We start from the raw sequence: 23,100 nt of genomic DNA on the forward strand, positions 1-23,100 counted from the left end.
GCAGATGATCAAGCATGTTCATGACTTGCTTCATTTAATCCTCAGAATAACAAAGAAGAATAGGCAGAAAAACTATATATAAATATAATTTTTTAACTAATAAGAAAACTGAACCCTAACATAATTCAGATTCCTTCTCCAAATCACATTGATACTGTGTGGCAGAGCTGGGACTCAAATCTAATTTTTCTTGCTTAGTAGTCCTGAGAGCTAGCTCTTGTCCAGTACATAATGCTGCCTTCCTCTTGTCATTTGCCAGGTTCTGTCAGTCTTTACAGTATCTCTTGCATCTGTTTCTTTCTATGTCCCCTATGGTCATCTTACCTTATACCTGCGTTAACTCTTGCCTGATGTAAATTCTCTCCCTGCTTTCGGCTCCCTGCTCTCCCATTTATGTGGTATGTAGCTAACAGAGTAATTTTCCTGTCATGCGACTCCTCTTGTTCAAAAACTGTCACTTCATTGCTTATAGAGTGAAGTCCTTCTAAATTCCTCAGTTACTTGTTACCTGAAGTCTTCAGCCAGAATTCATCTCTCCTCTAAGGAAGTAGGGGAAAAAAAGAATCCAATATAGATGTGTTTTTGTTTGGCCTAAACATTGCTTTTTTAAAATATGAGCCACCATTTTTAAGATCAGGAGATTTTGTTGAAAAGATCAGACTCCTGAAAAGTGGAAAATCTGGCAAGACTAGGCCTGCATTCTTGTGTGGCAAAAAATAGGCTGTTGTTGAGGAAATAGCTGCCTGCTTTAGACAAGGCAGCCTTTTTCTACTTCACCCATCAGTCCCTATTGTCTTCTGGACACTGAGGCCATCGTTTAGAACCATTCACCATCACACTTGTGCTGTAATTTTCTTATAGTGGAGAAATATTTTTCTCGAGCTTGGGTCTCTTATCAAATATTAGAAAATAAGACTCAGAGCTATGTGTTACAAGAAAAATTAGGGCATGCTTCTTTAGAATATTCCTACTTACTAAAGTGCAAGCAAAGCATGTCTGTGTCAAAAGAATAGAACTTTTCTTATCCTGGCTTACTTCATTCATTGCCACATTGGTACCTATTGAGAATTTTGAATTTCCCACCTTTGATTTAGAACATCTTGAATTACTTTCCGAAGAATATATACATAAAAGGTAGCAGAGCCAGAATTCAACTCCAAAGCCCATATTCTTTTTGCTATGTCGTTCAGTATCTGAGTTCTTGTGGCTTTGTGTATTTCTGCCATAATGCTTAACCAAAACTACTCAGAACATACATGTGCTTTGCAACATGGTAGCAATTTAGTAAATAGAGTATGTTAAATGATTCTCTCTAGAACTAAAGGCAATAAATAAATGGTTTGTCGTGTTTGAGATGTCTTATACATGTCTTTTTTTTTTCCCCCATCTTTTTGAGATACGGACATTTCCCAAAGGGCTATGTTTCTCATTTCTTCAGATCTCTAGTGATGAATTAGAATAAAAATCAACTTTTGATTTTCTACGTTTAAATTTAGATTTAATGTTTGGTAGTGCAAGCTGGCATAGCCCTTTTTGAGTAGGAGTATCCAAGAATGGCCCAAATTCTCTTGCTTGGAATTTCAAGTAGTTGAAGCTGTTTGGAGGTTAAATCTTTTTGATATAGTATCATTCTTCTGGGTATTTTTTTGGTATAGTATCCAAAGGGGTTTTGCTGATTTTAGGACAGAGAGATTGGATATTATCTGATATTGGGGGGAGTGTGTTGCCAGGGTATTGTATTAATCCCTGATCTCAGGTGTAAACTTTTCTAGTGTTTGAACTAGATGAAGATTGATTTTTAGCTAGTGTTTCAAAAAAGATTTATGTAGGCTAAAAAATATGTTCTGTAAGTGTTTGTGGCCCTTTTCTTATGTTACGTTGCATAGTCATCTTCGCTTCAGCTGTAGCCTTTACTGTATCTTACGTGTGGCTCAGTCCCTTGAAAAATAGAGTGTTGATGTGTAATATTTCTTTTTAAAATAGTTCTTCTTTATCAGGAACTTTTGAGTAGATAGAACATCTGACTATGCCAGGTTATATATAGTGGCATTTTATTACATCAAAGGAGTCAGAAAAACTCATGTTGCTTTGTAACAAGAAACAGTTATTCAGGATGTGTTTTAACCTTGGGGAAAATTACTTAATTCTTCTGACCTTGATTTTCACATGTATAAAACAAAGAATTAATTTAGATCAGTAATTATCAATTTGCTATGTATAAGAATTGCCTATGGAAAATGGAAAAACTACATGAATTTAAGTCCACCCCAAAGGGTTCTGATGTAGTAGGTTTATTTAGATTAAGGTTTTTCAACCTTAGGATTATTGACATTTAGGGCTGGATAATTCTATGTTTTGTGGGCTGTCCTGTGCGTTGTAGGATGTTTAGCAGCATCTATGGCCTTTACTCACTACATGTTAGTAACAATCCCCCACCCCAAGTTATGACAACCAGAAATGTCTCCTGACATTGCCAGATGTCCACGGGGGACAAAATCACCCCAGGCTGAGAACCACCTTCCCAGAGCAAGATCTAGAAATCTGCACTTTTTACTAGCCCCATTGGTAATTATATCATTAACTCTTAAATTCAATCAAGAATTTTTGCTAATTTTTCCATGCATGGTATATTTGCAGATAAAAATTAAACAATTCATGTACAGTCAAGTTTTTAGAACATTTGGGTATTTCTCTTTAAAAAATAATTGTTAAACAATTTGATTGCATCAGAATGCAATTGTTAAAATGCATAGCTAAAACTGTGGTGGTGCTTGTTTGAATCTAAAAATTCTTTATAAAGAAATTTCCCTTTCAGTGTTTTTAGTTGGTGATTCCTTGCGGCCTTTTGTTTCATTAGGATCAAGCGGCTAGAGACATGAAGAGGCTTGAAGAAAAGGACAAGGAAAGAAAAAACGTAAAGTAAGTTGTTTTCTTCTCCCTCAAAAAAGTTACATAAAAATTGCTACAGTATTGCAAAGCCTATACCCCCAAAGTTTATAGAGAAAGATTAAAAATGCACAAATGACTTAAAGTTATTCCTGTATCTTGAATAATATTTCTTGTAGTAATTAAAAAGCATTCTTTTTGGTATTCAGCTATAAACAGTTTTTAGTAAACACAAGAATGAGTGACAGAGAGAATCAAGAGAGCATCAATACTAAAGTTTGGGTTCATTTTTCAGTCTTGTCCCATAACTGATATAAAATAAGCTTATGCCTATGTGATTGATTTTAAGAAGTAATGGTGATTGTATACAAAAAACTATGTATATTTTTAATAAATAATAAAACCTAATTTATTTAAGGGATGACATGCTTTAGCCACTAGTCAGAACTTGAAATACTTTATTTTCTAGGAAGGAGAATTCTCCTTGTCCCCTTGCTGAATATACTCTTCTTAAGGCTTTTTTACCAAGCACAGGGAAGCATGGTTGGACTTTTACCTCTACTTGGCAGTCAGTGCTCAGGCCCTCCCCCAGGTTCCTGTGCCATATGGAGGTTCAGCCCTCTCTTTGGCGCTTACTGTGTGCTGCATCCTCTTCCAGCTGCCCTTCACTGGCGGTGCTGCTTGCCTTAGGGATAGCAAGTGCTCTAGGTTAGGCAAAAAGTCTGATTAAAAAGAGATGCTTATGGGAACTAAGCAACCATACTGTCCACAGCTCCTGAGAGATGCAAGTGGCGATGGTCCACTTCTCCATGTGAACTGTTTGGGAGTTTTAGTCCCAAATTTTAAAAAGAGTTGATGTAGTTTTTCTCTCTGTCCCCAAGGATTTTGGCTGAATGCAGTTACTCCAGGGCTAGAAACTCTGGGGCACATTAAGAAAGTTGTGACAATCTTTTTAGTATATACCAACTGCAGGGTTTTTTTTTTAATGTAAAATGCTTTATATTAAACACTGTACTGTGTTTGTTGTATGGGGTTGACAAGGCTAGGGTCCTTGGGTATCTCTCTTCAAAAGTTTTTACTCCCTATGTTCTTGTTAGTATTTGATGTTTCTAGGGGTACCATATCATCCCATTCAAAAGAAAAGCAAACTGTGGCTTATAGAGTGAAACCAGACGTATATGATGGATGGATAGTTTACAGTGTGCTTATTGCTGCTTTGTTACTGTTAGTGTTGAGAGTTCCTGTGCTGTATGGAATTCAACACTAACGTGCTATAAGTATGGAGCTGGGTATGTGGAACATTTGCAGGGAAGTTTGTTTCTCCGCTTGTTTTTCCAGGGGTATTCGAGATGACATTGAAGAGGAAGATGACCAAGTGAGTTCCTATGCAGTATTTCTTTTACTTTTACCCCACAAAGTCTGTACTGGGGACAAGCTAGAGCTTGCCTTCACTGAAATGGCCATTCCTGACGTTCAGCAGGAAATGTCATTTGACTTGCTGCTTTTCTGCGTGTGTGACCAGTTGGTAATATAAAGATTCATGTGACTTTCCCCCATGTTGAAGATGGAACTTTTGATCAACTATGATATCAAAAGCAAATATGAGCTTTATTCAGCTTGATTTTTTTTAATCCAAAATTAATGTTTGTTCTGATAAATCAAGGAGTAGAGTAGAGTGGGATCTATGGATGGACTCTAGCAACATCTAACCTCTACCTGTTTCTAAGAGTTCTGTTTATGATTCTTGTGTTTCAAGATGGACCATTAATTAAATGACTGTCCTTTAGTATTTTTTTTCGTTAGTATTTTTTTTTTCCCATTCAGTTGTGGGATGGTGAGAAGGGAACCAGAGTGAGCCTTTCCCAGGTTTGTGACCCTTCTAATCAGTGTCACCTTCCAAACTTGGATTGGTAAAGCCACAGCATGTGTTCCACAGCTCTGGGCAGGGTAGGTAGACACCCCACCCGAGGAAGGCTGTGGAACAGACAGATATATAAGTCTTCTTTTAAGCAAGCTAAATCATTTTATGGTAGTAACCGTCTCATTCATTTCCTCTGATTGTCCCTCTGAATACTGCTATTGTTAAAGGAATCATTGTTAGTAAGAGCCTTGGTAGGTATTTAAACTGTGCAGTTATCTGTACACTGTGTGCACTAATTACAGGAGCAGAAATGTTCTCATTTATACTTGGGCATGATTATGTTCTTGTGCTTTCCTGCAGGAAGCTTATTTTCGGTACATGGCAGAGAATCCAACTGCTGGTGTGGTTCAAGAGGAGGAGGAGGATAATTTGGAATACGATAGTGATGGAAATCCAATTGCACCTTCCAAAAAAATCATTGATCCTCTTCCTCCCATTGATCATTCAGAGGTATGGTGTTTCTTGCTGAATTTGACTCTTCTTTCAAGCTGATACAGTTTTCTTTAGCTTTAATATTTAGGTTTTCCCAATATCTTGATTCATACTCCTTATTATGTCGTGAGACTATTTCTTTGGGCTCTTGTCATCTTTACCAAATGGTTGAGTCAGAAGGTGACTGAGTGGTTGAGACTTTGTAGCCTGTACTATTGAAGGTACAGCTGAGTCACTTGCTCACGTTCAGTTTTTTTCAAGCAATTGTACTTGTTTTCTACACCATCACTTACCATCTTCATTTCACAGTGGGTCTATGGGCCTGCATTTGCTTGCTTGCTTGCTTGCTTGCTTGCTTGCTTGCTTTATTTATTTATTTATTTATTATTTTTTAATAAATTTATTTATTTTATTTATTTTTGGCTGTGTTGGGTCTTCGTTGCTGCGTGCGGGCTTTCTCTAGTTGTGGAGAGCGGGGGCTACTCTTCGTTGTGGTGCATGGGCTTCTCATTACTGTAGCTTCTCTTGTTGTGGAGCATGGGCTCTAGGCGTGCGGGCTTCAGTAGTTGTGGCACACGGGCTCAGTAGTTGTGGCTCACTAGCTCTAGAGCACAGGCTCAATAGTTGTGGCGCACGGGCTTAGTTACTCATCGGCATGTGGGATCTTCCCAGACCAGGGCTCAAACCCGTGTCCCCTGCATTGGCAGGCAGATTCTCAACCACTGCGCCACCAGGGAAGCCCCTGCATTTGCTTTTTAATTGCTGTAAATCTTTACTATTTCTCCCAGATCTGGGGCAGATGAGAGGCTGTTCCTTCAAAGTGGAACCAGGAATTACATGGTCCTTAAATCAGGAAAAGGAAATGAGGATATCAGTGTACTCACTTGGTGGGGGTGGGGATCAGTATTTCATCCAGGTTAAATATGCAACCAGGTCCAGACTAGACCTTGCATACAGTGATTCTAGATCTAGAGCAGTGGTTCTCAAAGTGTGGTCCAAGGAGTCCTAGAAGGATCTTTTCACAGAGTCTACAAAGTCAAAAGAATTTTCATAGTAATGCTGAGATCATTTACCTTTTTCACTGTGTCAGCATTTGCACCAATGCCTAAAAGCAATGCTGACGCATTAACATGAATCAGGACAGTAGCACCAGTTGCTTCTCCCTGCCAGATCATCACAGTCACACACTGCTTCGAACCCCAAAAAACCAAAACAAATACAAACCAGTTTCACTTAAGACTATCCTTGATGAAACAGTAAAAATTATTTATTAAATCTTGACCTTTATGTTAACGTGTCTTTTTATTCCGTGTGACAAAATGGGAAGGGCAAATCATTTCTATTGCATGCCAAAATGCGACAGTTGTCTCAAGGAAAGGCACTTAGGTGTCGAGTTGTGAGCTAAGCTAGCTGCTTTTTTTCATGGAACACCATTCTCACTTGAGAAAATGAATGACGCTTCAAGGAAAGCAAAAGTGTCTATTGCCAATGATAGAAAATCAAGCTTTCAAGCAAAAATTAGAATTTGGGAAACTTATATTCACCACGGTGAGCTTGATAGCTTTCTAATACTTAAAGTCTGTTGATAATCAACCGCGATATATGTAGTTTTTTAATTATATAATGAAATGTTTTGGATGATCTGCAGACCATCTCAGTGAACCATTGTTTTCAAATGGCCAATACACGATGTACAAGATCATGCATGAGTAAAGGCTCCATTCAAAGTGCGTGATAGACTGATGAATTATAATGTAACAGAATGTAAAAGTTCGTTGATACAGTTTCAGATTACACAATGAAAATAACCTTTAAGAAATGTCCACTTGTCAAGGTTTAGTGTAGTATTGAAGAGTTAAAGTCCACAAGCATCTGAAAAGATTAATAAATACTTCTTTCCCTTTTCCAACTACATATCTTTGTGGGGCCAGATTTTCTTCCTTGGCTTTAATCAAAACAACATTGCAACAATTTGAATGCAGTAGGAAATATTTTCTTAGACATTAGAAAGATTTGCAAAAATGTAAAGGAATGTTATAAGAAAAGTTATTTTTATTAAAGCATTTATGTTAAAGTGTGATGGGTTTGCTGTGGGTTTTTTTTAACATCTTAATTGGAGTATAATTGCTTTACAGTGTTGTGTTAGTTTCTGCTGTATAACAAAGTGAATCAGCTATATGCATATGTATATCCCCATATCCCCTCCCTCTTGCGTCTCCCTCCCACCCTCCTTATCCCACCCCTCTAGGTGGTCGCAGAGCACCGAGCTGATCTCCCTGTGCTATGCGGCTGCTTCCCACTAGCTATCTATTTTACATTTGGTAGTGTATATATGTCAGTGTTACTCTCTCACTTCGTCCCAGCTTACCCTTCCCCCTCGCCTTGTCCTCAAGTCCATTCTCTATGTCTGTGTCTTTATTCCTGTCCTGCCCCTAGGTTCATTAGAACCGTTTCTTTTTTTAGATTCCGTATATATGTGTTAGCATATGGTATTTATTTTTCTCTTTCTGACTTACTTCACTCTGTATGACAGACCCTAGGTCCATGCACCTCACTACAGATAACTCAGTTTCTTTTCTTTTTATGGCTGAGTAATATTCCATTGTATACATGTGCCACATCTTCTTTATCCATTCATCTGTCGATGGACACTTAGGTTGCTTCCATGTCCTGGCTATTGTAAATAGAGCTGCAGTGAACATTGTGGTACATGACTCTTTTTGAATTATGGTTTTCTCAGGGTATACTGGGATTGCTGGGTTGTATGGTAGTTCTATTTTTAGTTTTTTAAGGAACCTCCATACTGTTCTCCATAGTGGCTGTATCAATTTACATTCCCACCAACAGTGCAAGAGGGTTCCCTTTATCTCGACACCCTCTCCAGCATTTATTGTTTGTAGATTTTTTGATGGTGGCCATTCTGACCAGTGTGAGGAGATACCTCATTGTAGTTTTTCTTTTTTTTTTTTAAATAGTGTCTTTTTAAAATTAATTAATTAATTAATTAATTTATGGCTGTGTTGGGTCTTCATTTCTGTGCGAGGGCTTTCTCTAGTTGCGGCAAGTGGGGCCCACTCTTCATCGCGGTGCGCAGGCCTGTCACTATCGCGGCCTCTCTTTTTGCGGAGCACAGGCTCCACACGCACAGGCTAAGTAATTGTGGCTCATGGGCCTAGTGTTGCTCCGCGGCATGTGGGATCTTCCCAGACCAGGGCTCAAACCTGTGTCCCCTGCATTGGCAGGCAGATTCTCAACCACTGCGCCACCAGGGAAGCCCCTCATTATAGTTTTGATTTGCATTTCTCTAATGATTAGTGATACTGAGCATCTTTTCATGTGTTTGTTAGCAATCTGTATATCTTCTTTGGAGAAATGTCTGTTTAGGTCTTCTGCCCATTTTTGGATTGGGTTGTTTGTTTTTTTGATATTGAGCTGCTTGTATATTTTGGAGATTAATCCTTTGTCAGTTGCTTCGTTTGCAAATATTTTCTCCCATTCTGCGAGTTGTCTTTTCATCTTTTTTTAATAACTTTATTTATTTATTTATTATCTTTGGCTGTGTTGGGTCTTCTTTGCTGCGCACAGGCTTTCTCTAGTTGCGGCCAGCGGGGGTTACTCTTCATTGCTGTGTGCGGGCTTCTCATTGCAGTGGCTTCTCTTGTTGCGGAGCACGGGCTCTAGGCACGCGGGCTTCAGTAGTTGTGGCTCATGGGCTTCAGTAGTTGTGGCTCGCGGGCTCTAGAGCGCAGGCTCAGTAGTTGTGGCGCACGGTCTTAGTTGGTCCGCGGTATGTGGGAATCTTCCCTGACCAAGGCTCGAACCCGTGTCCCCTGCATTGGCAGGCGGATTCTTAGCCACTGTGCCACCAGGGAAGTCCCTTTTCATCTTTTTTATGGTTTCCTTTGCTGTGCAAAAGCCTTTAAGTTTCATTAGGTCCCTTTTGTTTTTATTTCCCTTTCTCTAAGAGGTGGGTCAAAAAAGGATCTTGCTGTGATTTATGTCATAGAGTGTTCTCCCTGTGTTTTCCTTTAAGAGTTTTATAGTGTCTGCCCTTACATTTAAGTCTTTAATCCATTTTGAGTTTATTTTTGTGTATGGTGTTAAGAAGTGTTCTGATTTCATTCTTTTACATGTAGCTGTCCAGTTTTCCCTGCACCACTTATTGAAGAGGTTGTCTTTTCTCCATTGTATCCTCTTTCCTCCTTTATCAAAGATAAGGTGACCATATGTGCGTGGGTTTATCTCTGGGCTTTCTATCCTGTTCCATTGATTGATATTTCTGTTTTTGTGCCAGTACCATACTGTCTTGATTACTGTAGGTTTGTAGTGTAGACTGAAGTCAGCCTGATTCCTCCAGCTCCGTTTTTCTTTCTCCAGATTGTTTTGGCTACTCGGGGTCTTTTGTGTTCCCATACAAATTGTGCAATTTTTTGTTCTAATTCTGTGAAAAATGCCATTGGTAATTTGATAGGGATTGCATTGAATCTGTAGATTGCTTTGGGTAGTATAGTCGTTTTCACAATGTTGATTCTTCCAATCCAGGAACATAGTATATCTCTCCATCTGTTTGTGTCATCTTTAATTTCTTTCATCAGTGTTTTAATAGTTTTCTGCATACAGGTGTTTTGTCTCCTTAGGTACATTTATTCCTAGGTATTTTATTCTTTTTGTTGCAGTGGTAAATGGGAGTGTTTCCTTAATTTCTCTTTCAGATTTTTCATCGTTAGTATATAGGAATGCAAGAGATTTTTGTGCATTAATTTTGTATCCTGCTACTCTACCAAATTCATTGATTGGCTCTAGTAGTTTTCTGGTAACATCTTTAGGATTCTCTATGTATAATATCATGTCATCTGCAAACAGTGGCAGTTTTACTTCTTTTCCAATTTGGATTCCTTTTATTTCTTTTTCTTCTCTGATTGCTGTGACTAAAACTTCCAAAACTATGTTGAATAATAGTGGTGAGTGTGGGCAACCTTGTCTTGTTCCTGATCTTAGAGGAAATGGTTTCTGTTTTTCACCACTGAGAACGATGTTGCCTGTGGGTTTGTCATATATGGCTTTTATTATGTTGAGGTAGGTTCCCAGGTTTGTTGTTACTTTATCATGAGTTATAAATTTAAAATTTGTCTGTTTTAAGTTTAATACAGTAAATATCAATAGATTTAACCTACATAAACAAAAGCTCATTGTGTTTCTGTTAAGTGTAAAGGGTACCTGAGACTAAAAAGTTTGAGAACTACTGGTCTAGACTGGAGTATGGGTTATATTCAGCTTTTTAAATGTTTCCTTTTGCACAGCTGTTACCACATAAGGAGTTGGCATTTTACATGTGGCAAGTTGAACTAAATATCTGAAACTGATCTAGGAGTATGCATGCATGATAAAGAGGGAAAATCTAATAAGGAAAAAAGCTCAAGTCTTTGAAATATTCATTTAATAAAATATTTGAGATATTTGACAAAGTGCTCAAACTTCATTATCCTGCCTGGGGTATCCCACAGTTGTCCTAATATAATGGGAAGTCTGCCGGGAGAGACCAGATATGAAAAAAGGATACCCCTTTCTTCACATTCTTCTTCTTTTTTTTTTCCTCTCTTCTGGGTTAAAAAAAAAAATTGTGTGTAAAAAATTTACATATTTGTATATTTTTGTGAACAAAGACAAATTCTTGCCCTCATGGACCTTCTGTTCTGGTAAGAGAAGAGAACTGAAGAAAAGGGCTTAGTGCAGCATTGTGGGAAGCATAACAAAAGGTCCTGTTAATAATGCTAAAGGAAAACTTAATTCTTTCTTTTTGTTGATAGTACCATAGAAAGATAATTAACTTTAGGCTGTATCTAGAGTTATGAAATTTTTGACCACCTATGAAAGGCTTAAGTTCTCCTTAAAAAATAAGTTTATTGTAGACATATGTCAGAAAGAGAATCATTTAGCCAGATTCATATGTGGTAATATGCTAGTGTTTTGTACTCTTAGTACAGTAAGCTATGAAAGATTAGCAGAAATGACTTCTTTCCTCTTTGGAATTGGAAATGCTTGGCCATACATTTCTTAAAAGTTATGTAAACAGTTCCATGTTTTTAAAAAGAATGGAACTCCCTCTAAAGGTAGAGCTCTCCCCAAAGGAGATATTAGAAATGTTTTTAAATGCCTAGATCTAGGTGAACAGCTTACTGCAAAACATATTTAAATGTTATATGGTGGAATATCTGAGTCCTTTTGGCATTAGAGATTCCCTAGTCTGCATCAAGGCTGTTCAAACCTGAGGTGTCCTAAGAGTCTCTTTAATAAGTAGGTTGGTGTTTATATTGAAAACAGGAATAAGAAAAAGTACTGGCTGTACTTTCGGGATTTGTGTCATGAATAAGTGAATTCCTTTGTTCTCTCTAGCTGGTTATGGCTTTACTTGTATAATATTTGTGAAAGGTTATTTTGCATTAAAATCAAACTTACAGGATTGACTCTTGAATTCTAGACTAACTTTGAATAATTGGACCTGCAGATTGACTATCCACCATTTGAAAAAAATTTTTACAATGAACATGAAGAGATAACCAACCTCACCCCACAGCAGCTAATAGATCTCCGGCATAAGCTCAATCTTCGGGTAAGTCAGCCATTAAGGCAAATATTCATATTAATGTTAATTAGTGCAGGGTTAGTATTACTGCTTATCCAAACTGAAATAATCTTGAATTTCTTTTCTAATAGTCCCTGAACTATCTTTGATAAAGTAATAATTAGATCCCTTGGGCTCTTGTGTCTTGATTTTGTTGTTTTAGTCTTATAACTGTTTTAGGATAGGATTATTCTTTCTTTCATGTGATACACATGAATGCTGTATGTATGTGTTCAGTCAACTTTGTGTGTTGTGTTGGAACAATAGGTCATGTGACCTTAAAACTAATCAAGTATTTCTGCAGTGAGAACAGTATGCTAAGAACTGCATTGGGTGGGCTAGAGATGAAGGCAAGGGGTCCCCATCTTCAGGAAGAGGAGACAAGATTAATAAATGTGGACAATATTGGAAGTTTTAGACTATTTCGAAATTAAGATACACTTGCTTCTCAAACTATATACAGCATGCATTTTTAATTAGAAGAAGAAATTAACAACTTTAAAAATATGCATGTAGTAATATCAGAATAATAGTTTAAATTGTCCACTAAAAAGCTTTGGGTTGCACACTGACCACATTGTTTAGGGTGCTGCTAGATGTTAAGTGAAACACACAGATAATACAGTGATGTATGCTCTTATGTGGACAGCTTTCTGGCCTTACCAGTTGCTACGTGATGTTTGAACTTGTGTTTTCTGAGGGGTAGGTGGGTGGGTGTGTGTGTGTGTACGTACTTGTCTGTTTTCCAAGAAGTACCCCTTCAAAAAAACTTTTAAGTGAAATCCTGATTGGAAATATCAGCATCACCTGAGAAGCCTTGATGGCAGTGGAGCCCAGTTCTTCACCTGGGTGCAGTTCAAACAACGTTTGGCAGTGTCTGGATCATCACTAAGCGGGATGTTAGCTCTTCAGGCATCACTGAAATTGGAGACAGTAGACAATATCTTTGTAACTAGTGGGTATAGATGTGTCTGAATTTGGAGCTCATTTGCACTCTTTATTTCAAGAGTAAATTTTATTTTTTCTACCACCTGGTTAATAGTTATGCAAATGGAAAAAATATATTAATGGCTTTTTCCAATTTACTGAACATCTTTTTATTTCTTATGAGAAAATTAATTTTGATTTAAGAGATTTCTAGGCCCTTAATCATTTAAAACGATATGACCATTATCTCAGGAATATTTATCTTGGAGTTTTTTATATGAGGCTTTAGACCTGTTACTATTTGAATTTTACCTTTTCAAACAGTGTAGGCTATTAGCTACAGCCTTATATTTTCACTTCTTCATACTCCAACTAAATGCTAGGTAGATACAGGCAAATATTGTTGAACTTCTAATGCTTTTTATTTTGAAGTACAAGTCATTCCTGCAAGTTGTCTTTATCTCTAGGTTTCTGGTGCTGCACCTCCTAGACCAGGAAGTAGTTTTGCTCATTTTGGGTTTGATGAACAACTTATGCACCAGATTCGGAAATCTGAGTACACACAGCCCACTCCAATACAGTGCCAGGTAAGTAAAACATAATGAAAGAAAAATGAAGTAGAATGACATTGTGACTTTTTTTTTTTTTAACAAACAAGTCAAAGCAATGAAAGTGTTTAGTATAGAACTGTATTGACATGGATAGAATTTTTGAAAAGTTTAAAAATTAAAGGGCAAAAGTGAATTTTTTTTACCACTCTTAAGAAGTTGCTGGTTGTTCTCAGTCTTCTGAGGTGGACTGCATTCTGTCTGTAGAATGTGTGTCTTTCTAAATAAACTGCTTTCACTTTACTGTGGCTGGCTCTTGAATTCTTTCCTGTGCAAAGCCAAGGACCCTCACTTGGCAGCCTGTCCTAGGAACTTGCCTGAGCCCTAGGACATGAGTTGGTGTTCTCCCCCTCCGCACTTTTCCTTTGATTATAAAAATGTAGTCTGCTTAGTTCTTGGGGCAGAGCCCTCTTGCCTGCCCACTTGTGTTTTTCACAAGCATCCTATATTAATAAATCTACTTACCTGTTTTAAAAAAAAGTTGCTAAGGGGCTGGGAAATGTTCTTTTGTGTCTGATAAATGTCTTGAAAATATGATCTGAAGAAAATAGTTCATTAGACCTAGACTGAACAAAATAAAATTTGTGCATGGAGAAGTTTAGTGCTGTCAATTACGAGGATTCCTTTGTCCATGGCCTGAAAATTCTCATTTATAACTGAAAGTAATAGCTTCTGTTTCTCATTTATATATGGATTTTATTCATTTCTACGCAGTTCAGTATGTGGATGAGACAGTCTCTACCTTCACAAGGGGGACAAATTTTTAAAAATTTTAGCAATGATAATATTTCCTACAGATCAAGAAGTTTATAGGAATTCCAGGTATTTCTTGTTATTCCATAGCCAGTATGCATAGCCCAGGACATTTTTGTTTCATTGGAAATAAATGTCATTAATAGTCATTTACCCTTCCACAGAATTTCCTTCAGCACATCTTTAAAATTGAAAGTTTAGAGTGGATATTTTTTTTTTCTTTTTCTCTAGGGTGTACCTGTGGCATTAAGTGGTAGAGACATGATTGGTATTGCCAAAACAGGCAGTGGGAAAACTGCGGCCTTTATCTGGCCCATGTTGATTCATATAATGGACCAGAAAGAATTGGAACCAGGTGATGGACCAATTGCAGTGATTGTGTGTCCTACCAGGGAGCTTTGTCAGCAGGTATGTGCTTTGTGTAGAATGCCCCCCTCTATATGTGAACTGATAAGGGACTAGCCAGTCAAGTGAGGAGAATTACCAGGAAACTTTTTTTTTTTAATTGTAGTGAAATACACAAAATTTACTATTTTAACCATTTTTAAGTGTACCATTAAGTGGCATTAAGTACATTCACATCGTTGTGCTATCAGGAAACTTCTGGAAAATATTATGTGTTATAGATTTTCTATATAACCAAACTATATGGGAACTGTATTGTAAGTTTTCCTCCTGGGTTAATTCATTCTGTTTGGTAGAAAGGCAGTAACAGGGTCGTGAAGAGAAGTGAAAAAGAATAATCACAACAAGATTTCAGATAGCCTGTTAAGATACAATAATGGTACTCTGTTCATTTACTTTATAAGTAAAATTGTGTTTTTAAAGCATTTTCTAGCTTTTGATTTTCTATTGACATCGCATTCTGCGTGTTTTTCATAGCTCCCTTTTGGGTTATGACAGAGGTATCTGTTAGTGTCACAGTTCATTAATATGTCATTATGTCAACTTTGTAGATCCACGCAGAATGCAAGCGGTTTGGGAAAGCATATAATCTCCGATCAGTGGCCGTGTATGGAGGAGGGAGCATGTGGGAGCAGGCCAAGGCCCTTCAGGAAGGGGCAGAGATTGTTGTCTGTACACCAGTAAGTATGTCTTGGGTTTAAATAGCTTATCAGCCTCTCTTGGTATGAAAAAAATGGTTAGTTGTTGGAGGGCATTTCCCCTAAAATGTGGTAAATCAGGGTTAAGAATACTCTGATGCAATGACAGCTGGTGGCCTTGGTTTAATTTTGATTGCCAGCCTAAAATAGCAGTCCATTAAGATTCTCTCTGCTACGAATTTCCCCTCTATAGCAAACAGTTTTTCTTATGCTCTCCTAGAAAATGGATCCATGCATACTGAGAGCATCAAGAATCAGAAAGGTGTTCAGAGTATGGTCAGAACTGCCTAGAAGATTGTAGTTTAAACATTAAAACCCATTAATAAGGCTTTAACTTAGGTAATTTCAGAATGCCTCACAAAAAATAGTTCTGACCATCTTTCCGCAATTTAAATCAAAATTAATGTAAAGGGAGAATCCCATTGAGTTTTCAGATTTTCTGTTCTTTTGGGCTCTGTAGTGCGTAGAGTCTGAGGCTGTCAGACCAGTGTCTATTACAGTCTAAGACTGGAGTATTAGCACTTTTGCCAGGAGCGGAACTCTAGAAAGTTCTTGTAAATGCCTTTAATTATACAATCGGCCCTCCACATCGGCAGGTTTCCCTGTGAGTTTCACCAACCAAGGATTGAAAATATTCAGGGGAAAAAAATTCCAAAAAGCAAAACTTGAATTTGCTGTGTGCTGGCAACTATTTACATAGCATTTACGTTGTATTAGTTATTATAAGTAGAGATGATTTAAAGTATACAGGAGGGTGTGTGTAGGTTGTATATGCAAATACTCCTTCATTTTGTTTAAGGGACTTGAGCGTCCTCGTGGGGGGTGAGTGTGGGTGATCCTGGAACCAGTGTCCAGCAGATGCTGGGATGACTGTGCTTACTGTTCATTTTCTGGATCTCATAGGGTCGACTTATTGATCATGTGAAGAAGAAAGCTACCAACCTTCAAAGAGTCTCTTACCTTGTATTTGATGAAGCAGATCGAATGTTTGACATGGGATTTGGTATGCCTTGAATACCAGTTTCTTCTGTCCCCATCCTCATGATATTAGTTTTTTCCGTGTCTTTCTAGACTTAATTTTTTCTCTGCACGAGAGAAGCTAAAAATACTCCTGGATAGGGTTAGACCATAGAGATATAGCTGACATTAACTATTTTTAGGAGTTTTTTCAGGAAAAGTATGTTAGGCTTAACTGGGTTGAGGACATTTGAAAGTACCTGTGAATATAAGGCAAATATCGTCTCTAGGCTTTATTTTTATTCATATGCCTTTGTGGAGGTCAAGGTCTGTGTTCTTAGGTAGGTGGATGTCATATCATTCAAGGCCTTTTGCTTTCCTGTCCTCCTTGACTTAACCAGCTGTGTGAAAATTCTAAATAGCTATCTTTATGGATTGGAACGAACATCACTGGGCCCAGCCAGTGGTGCTGGGGTAAGTGTTTCTGAGTTTCATACTGAGTGATGGGTCTAGGAGTTCCAGAATTTCCTTAATTCTTACAATGTCTCATGTGAAGATTTTTACTAAAATAACTTTTTCCAGGCATCCCAAACTGTCATACAGAGGTATGATACTAATTTTACTGTTCTACTTCTTCCAGAGTACCAGGTGCGATCCATAGCAAGTCATGTCCGTCCTGACAGACAGAGTACGTATGAAGCAGTTTCATTAAGCCACGTTTGTATTCAGAATAAACACCTATTTATTTTATAAGCACTCACAGCTATGGCAGCAAAAATGATCATGTGTGTACTAGTGAGGAACCATAAAGGGGAAGATAATGACGGTGGACAGGACCTTAGAGATCATTAGATAGAACTTGCTCATTTTTATAGATGATGAAACCAAGGCTGAGGATTAAATGACTTGCCCCAATTCATAAAGTTTTATCACTGGCTAGAGGCAATACACAGTGCAGATATGCTGATTTGAAGTCAAGAGCCTTTTTCTGAACCATGCTGACAACCCCTGTCTTAAGTGAAAATGCATAAAGTTAGAATAAGGGCGGGCTTCCCTGCTGGCGCTGTGGTTGAGAATCTGCCTGCTAATGCAGGGGACACGGGTTCAAGCCCTGGTCTGGGAAGATCCCACATGCCGCGGAGCAACTGGGCCTGTGAGCCACAACTGCTGAGCCTGCGCGTCTGGAGCCTGTGCCCCGCAACGGGAGGGGCCGCGATAGTGAGAGGCCTGCGCACCACAATGAAGAGTGGCCCCCGCTTGCCGCAACTAGAGAAAGCCCTCGCACGAAACGAAGACCCAACACAGCCAATAAATAAATAAATAAATAAATAAATAGAGTAGCTGATAATTAAAAAAAAAAAAAGAATAAGGGCAAGTTTTTTTTTTTCTTAGTTAATTAATTTTTAAACAATTTAAAGTTCAGGTGGGTTTATTTTTTTAAAAACTGAGCAGTGTCAGTGGGAAGCTTAGTGGGTATTCAAAAAAGAAGTCATATTGTTTCTTTAACAGAATTTACTTTACCTTTTAGCTCTCTTATTCAGTGCAACTTTTCGGAAAAAGATTGAAAAACTGGCCAGAGACATCCTGATTGACCCTATTCGTGTGGTGCAGGGGGATATTGGAGAGGTAACCCTAAGCAGGGCTGGATTAGGATCCCAGTGGGTTATTTCTCTTACTATGGTGACATGGAATTAATTTCTCACTATTGAGAGAAAAAAATGTTATGCATTTACAGATGAGGCAACATGTTTCAAATTTGCTTTAAAAACACCAGGGTTGGGGGAATAGGTGAAACATGATTGGCAAAATGTTAATAATTGTTGAAGCTTCGTGATGGATACTTGGGAGTTGATTTTGTTCATTTTACTCTTTTTGAATATTAAAGTTTTTTCCAGAATAAAAGGTTTTTTTAAAAAAAATATTTGGGGGGGGGGGGAAAGAGCAAGTTTTGCCTGAAAGACTACTGGTCAGTTAGGATGAAACTGACATCTTAAGTGATTGTGGGAGTAGGCCTGCACAGCGTGGAGCGGGGAGATTGAAAGGCCTGGTGAAAATGAGTTAAGGGTTTTTTTTCCTTACCTATAAATATACCCCTATGTGGAAAATTTCTCTGAATTGTGATTTGGAAATCAATTAAGGCTGCTTTGAGAATTCCTTAGTTTGCTTGGTATATTTATTAAAGTTCTGTGCAGTTAGCTTTTTGACATTGTCTGCTTTTCATTGCTGAGTGCCTTTTATGTGCATGTATGAATTGTACTAGGAACAGTAAGTGGGAAGGACAGAAAAGGAGCTTACTCTATTGGGAATAATCTGAATAGGCATATAGAAAAGTATTGAGCAAAGCATTGAGGCTTACAGATTATTTAGGTATATGTACATGTCAGGGGAGGTGGAGAGCACTGTGATTTGCTAAGGGATATAAAATTTGAGCTGCACTTGACTTGCTGAAGGAAGGCCCAAGGAGAAGAGGGATTATTCAAGGTTCTTCCAGATGCAGGTAGAAAATGTGATGGCTGGTCCTAATTCAGGTGCCCTGTGGCACAAATGTCACAATTACCTTTTTCATTTATTTCTTTTCAGGCAAATGAAGATGTGACTCAGATTGTGGAGATTCTGCATTCTGGGCCTAGTAAATGGAACTGGCTCACCCGGCGTCTAGTGGAGTTTACCTCTTCAGGAAGTGTCCTCCTGTTTGTTACTAAAAAAGCCAATGCTGAAGAGCTAGCCAATAACCTTAAACAGGAGGGTCATAATCTTGGCCTGCTCCATGGTGACATGGATCAGAGTGAAAGAAATAAGGTTATTTCAGACTTTAAGAAAAAGGACATCCCAGTCCTAGTGGCCACAGATGTTGCAGGTAGGGTATGAATTTCCCCAGTAACCATGCTAGAAGGGTGCTCTGTCTTGCTATATGAGACATGTTTAATATCTGAGGCGGCTGATTGAAGGCACTCTGCCGGCCTGGCTGGCCACGCCCCGTGTGCAGCAGTTCAGAGCACAGTGATTTCAGTCTGGAGCTCTGGGTACCACTTTCCATTTAGTGTTCTTCTCTGAAAAAAAGAATCGCAGCGGTTGGAAGACACTTGGGGAAGAAATTGTTTACACAGTCACATCGTGGGCTATGCCCCTGTTGTGTGTCTGAATATAGTACATAACTTACATTGATTATTTAGTTTGGCATACTTCACTCAAGATCAGAAAAAGTTTTGAAGTGTGATTTTTGAGTTTGTTCTGCTGAGTTTTAATAGCTACCCTTAAAAACTGGTATTTTCTCCCAGAAAGGAGATCACTTCTCAGCTTCAGGACACATTTGATGTTGGTTTTATTTTTTATTTTTTTACATATTTCTGGTGCAGGAGTGAGGCCACGGCAGGTTATTGATAGTAGAAGATGTCCCTCACACACTAAGTTGACCCAGCATCATAGAATCTGCGATAGTGGCATTTGTTCTAGAAGGGCAGCTTACATGCCTCTATCTCAGCACACCAAATCATGCACTTTGCTTAGATAAGAGGAATGTGGGTTCTTAGGTTAGCATTTGGGGTTACTTTGGTGTTTTGGCTCCTGATAAAGAATAAAAGAATTTTGTTTTTTAATTTCAGCCCGTGGTCTGGACATTCCTTCAATTAAGACTGTCATTAACTATGATGTGGCACGAGATATTGATACCCATACTCACAGGATTGGCCGAACAGGACGAGCGGGTGAGAAAGGCGTGGCATATACCTTGCTGACACCCAAGGATAGCAATTTTGCCGGTGACCTTGTCCGGAACTTGGAAGGAGCCAATCAGCATGTTACCAAGGAACTCCTAGATCTGGCCATGCAGGTGAGGGGCTGGACACACTTCAGGTTGCTCCAGGTTGTAAAACGAAGCGAAAAAATTTCAATATGCCAGAGGCAGATAACAGAGAAACATGACAGTAAAGTTGGGCAGGCAGCACTTACGAAGTATAGATTGGTATTGTAGGACATTAAAACTCATCTGGTCTGTCTTCTCATCCTCTCCTTTCAGCAACATTTATGTTGAAAAGCTATTCCTTTCTTTGTGCTAAAATCTGTCCCTGTGACATTTCTTTCTGCTTGCCCCATGTCACACTTGTGAGCAAATTTAATATCAAAGAAAGCTACTAGTCTCCTCACTGCCCTTTTCCCCAAACAGTTTTTTCTTTGGGGGGCTAAAAATGTATGATGTCTTTAAAAAAAAAATGTATTTCACTACTTCTCAGTCCTAGATCTCAGACCTTTGACTACACTGCTTACCAATTTAAAACTGAGTGAGGCATTCTACTGAATTAAATCTTGAGTTGTCTTAATACACACAGTCCCCAAATTACAAATGGATTTGGGATATACATTCTGATAGTAGAGACTTATGTGTTTTTCAGATTCATAGGCCAGCCTACAGAACTGTTCACCCATAATGCAGTTGTACTGTGGTACTGCCCGTGCTTCCAGACTTGGGAGTAAAGGACCTGCATTGCAGGCGAGAGTAGAATAATGTTTCCTTTCCTTTCCCGGAGAGCAAATCCTGAACTAAATACAAGATGTATTTTGTCTGTGGCATTTTCCTACATCTCATTGTGCCTCAGGCTTTCTCTGCTCTCAGACTGATCAGCTTCTCTGATTAGCACCTTGCCCAAGCCTGCCCTACCTTTCAAGTACTTTTTTTTTTTAAATAAATTTATTTTATTTTTGGCTGCATTGGGTCTTCGTTGCTGTGCGCGGGCTTTCTCTAGTTGCAGTGAGCGGGGGCTACCCCTCGTTGCGGTGCATGGGCTTCTTATTGCGGGGGCTTCTCTGTTGCGGAGCGCGGGCTCTAGGCGCGTGGGCCTCAGTAGTTGTGGCTCGCGGGCTCTAGAGCGCAGGCTCAGTAGTTGTGGTGCATGGTCTTAGTTGCTCCGCGGCATGTTGGATCTTCCCGGACCAGGGCTCGAACCCGTGTCCCCTGCATTGGCAGGTGGATTCTTAACCACTGCGCCACCAGGGAAGCCCTCAGGTACTTTTGAGTGTAACGTGATTGTCAGATAAAGCTCTAACCTCCCCAGAGATGTTATATATAGATTGTCTGAGAAATAGAGAATAAATTCATTTTCCTCAAGGAAGTTAGAAATGGCCAGAGTAACTGCTCTGCATTTGAGGTGTATCTTAATCACTTCCCTTCCTGGAGCCCCTGAAGGAAGGAGCAGTAAAAGGAAGCCTTAGATAAGGCTCCTGACAAATTGGATGGATGAAGCTACCAAAAAGAAGCTAATCTGTGGTACCTATGAACAGTTCCTCCTTTGCTATAGATACATTCGCAAAAGATGAAACAAAAAGTTCTTCCCATTTAGTTTCCTCTTTGATCTTGTCCCGTTCCTCTGGGCGTCTCTTCCTCCCATGTCTTAACCTTGAATTGTGTTCATTGCAGAATGCCTGGTTTCGGAAATCCCGCTTCAAAGGAGGGAAAGGGAAAAAGCTGAACATTGGTGGAGGAGGCCTAGGCTACAGGGAGCGGCCTGGCCTCGGCTCTGAGAACACGGTGAGTCCTGGATGTTAGGATTATTCTCGTCTGAGAGCCTCTTAATGTGACTTGCTATTGAAGAAGCACCTATGTGTCCTTGACTGACTAGGCGTGCTCAGGATACCAGTTTAGATTAGCAGTGGTTCTTAAACTGTGGTCCCTGGACCAGTAGCAAATGCAAACTTGAGGCCCACCCGAGACCTGGTGAATCAAGACTCCGGAGGTGGGGCCCAGCAGTCTGTTCACCAGCCCTCCAGCACTGGCCTAGAGCCAGAGGGCCATTCTGTAAACTCGAGCTACAGCTTGTAACTAAACTCAGGAATGATTCCTACACTCTGGGAAATCGAACCAGAGATATGAGAGCTAGCTTTTCTCACAAAACAGGTAACAGAAGCTCCCCCCTGACTGGCTTTCTTAACTTTGTTTCCTGTCACTTTGATTCTTAAGCCAAGGAAGAAAGCTGCCAGTCTCCATTTCTGCATCATCATAGTTAAACTTGGTGTCTTTGTTACGTAAATAATCTGTCCCCATGTCACAGTGATGATGATGTGGATCATGCAGATGACAGTGGTAACTAACACTGAGAACTCAGTATGTGCCAGGGCCAGCCCAAGCAACCACACATGGTAACTCAGTCTCCACAGCCACTCAGAGTAAGTACAGATGATCAAACTGAGGCACCCAAGGTTACACTGTGGTGAATACTGAAGCTGAGATTTCAGACTCTTTAGGGTCTGGATTTAGAGCCTGAGCAGTCATGTTATGTGCTGTACTGCCTTGTGGCCTTTTCGGCTTTAACATAATTTTTACATAATTACATAAACATGATGTTTGTATTTGTGTCTGTAAATAATACCAGGTGATCAGCTTTGGGCATAATCTGACCTCATTTCTGACTATTAGGGTTAGTTCCGAGAAATAGAATTATTGGGTTGAAAGGCATAAGCATTTTAAAATGACTCATTACCGTGCCTTTTCTCACAAAACATAACTTTCTATAAATTTCCCATTCCCATTTCAGCTCCCTCTTCAGTTTTCAGTATATGGAGGCCCAGTCTGTGGCAGTGGGCTTTCCTACTTACTCTTCCATCCTCATCAGTGTGTTTATTTTTTAGGACCGAGGAAGTAACAACAATGTAATGAGCAATTATGAGGCCTACAAGCCCTCCACAGGAGCCATGGGAGATCGGCTGACGGCAATGAAAGCAGCTTTCCAGGTCTGAAATTAAGCATTTAGCTAAAAGAGCTTTCACTGGTAACTCATGGGCAGTGGTGAGGGGCCCTAGTCTTCCTGAGATGGTAGCTGGCCTTGTAGACTTGATGCTTGCTGGATCTAGGTAGGGCCTTCTCCTGTTTTCAGTTTCGAGTATCACCGTAACCGCAGCTTT

The 23,100-nt window shown here is 39.2% G+C and overlaps 1 protein-coding gene across 2 annotated transcripts in view; it reads left to right on the forward strand.

Annotated features, from left to right (window-relative positions):
* Positions 1-22,983, forward strand: part of DDX42 (DEAD-box helicase 42) — a 47,717-nt gene extending 24,734 nt beyond the window's left edge. For both annotated transcript variants that reach the window (XM_057536017.1, XM_057536018.1), the window contains exons 4-17: positions 2,858-2,919; positions 4,225-4,261; positions 5,108-5,257; positions 11,745-11,849; positions 13,256-13,375; positions 14,381-14,557; positions 15,106-15,234; positions 16,156-16,255; positions 16,850-16,897; positions 17,738-17,835; positions 18,790-19,066; positions 19,812-20,038; positions 21,620-21,730; positions 22,828-22,983. In XM_057536017.1, coding sequence (XP_057392000.1) covers positions 2,858-2,919; positions 4,225-4,261; positions 5,108-5,257; positions 11,745-11,849; positions 13,256-13,375; positions 14,381-14,557; positions 15,106-15,234; positions 16,156-16,255; positions 16,850-16,897; positions 17,738-17,835; positions 18,790-19,066; positions 19,812-20,038; positions 21,620-21,730; positions 22,828-22,935 — 1,749 coding nt within the window. In that variant the 3' untranslated portion in view covers positions 22,936-22,983. The remainder of the gene's footprint in view (positions 1-2,857; positions 2,920-4,224; positions 4,262-5,107; positions 5,258-11,744; positions 11,850-13,255; positions 13,376-14,380; positions 14,558-15,105; positions 15,235-16,155; positions 16,256-16,849; positions 16,898-17,737; positions 17,836-18,789; positions 19,067-19,811; positions 20,039-21,619; positions 21,731-22,827) is intronic.
* The last annotated feature ends 117 nt before the right edge of the window (positions 22,984-23,100 follow it).

Source organism: Balaenoptera acutorostrata, chromosome 20 (assembly GCF_949987535.1).
Source record: "Balaenoptera acutorostrata chromosome 20, mBalAcu1.1, whole genome shotgun sequence".
Classification (NCBI taxonomy): Eukaryota; Metazoa; Chordata; class Mammalia; order Artiodactyla; family Balaenopteridae; genus Balaenoptera; species Balaenoptera acutorostrata.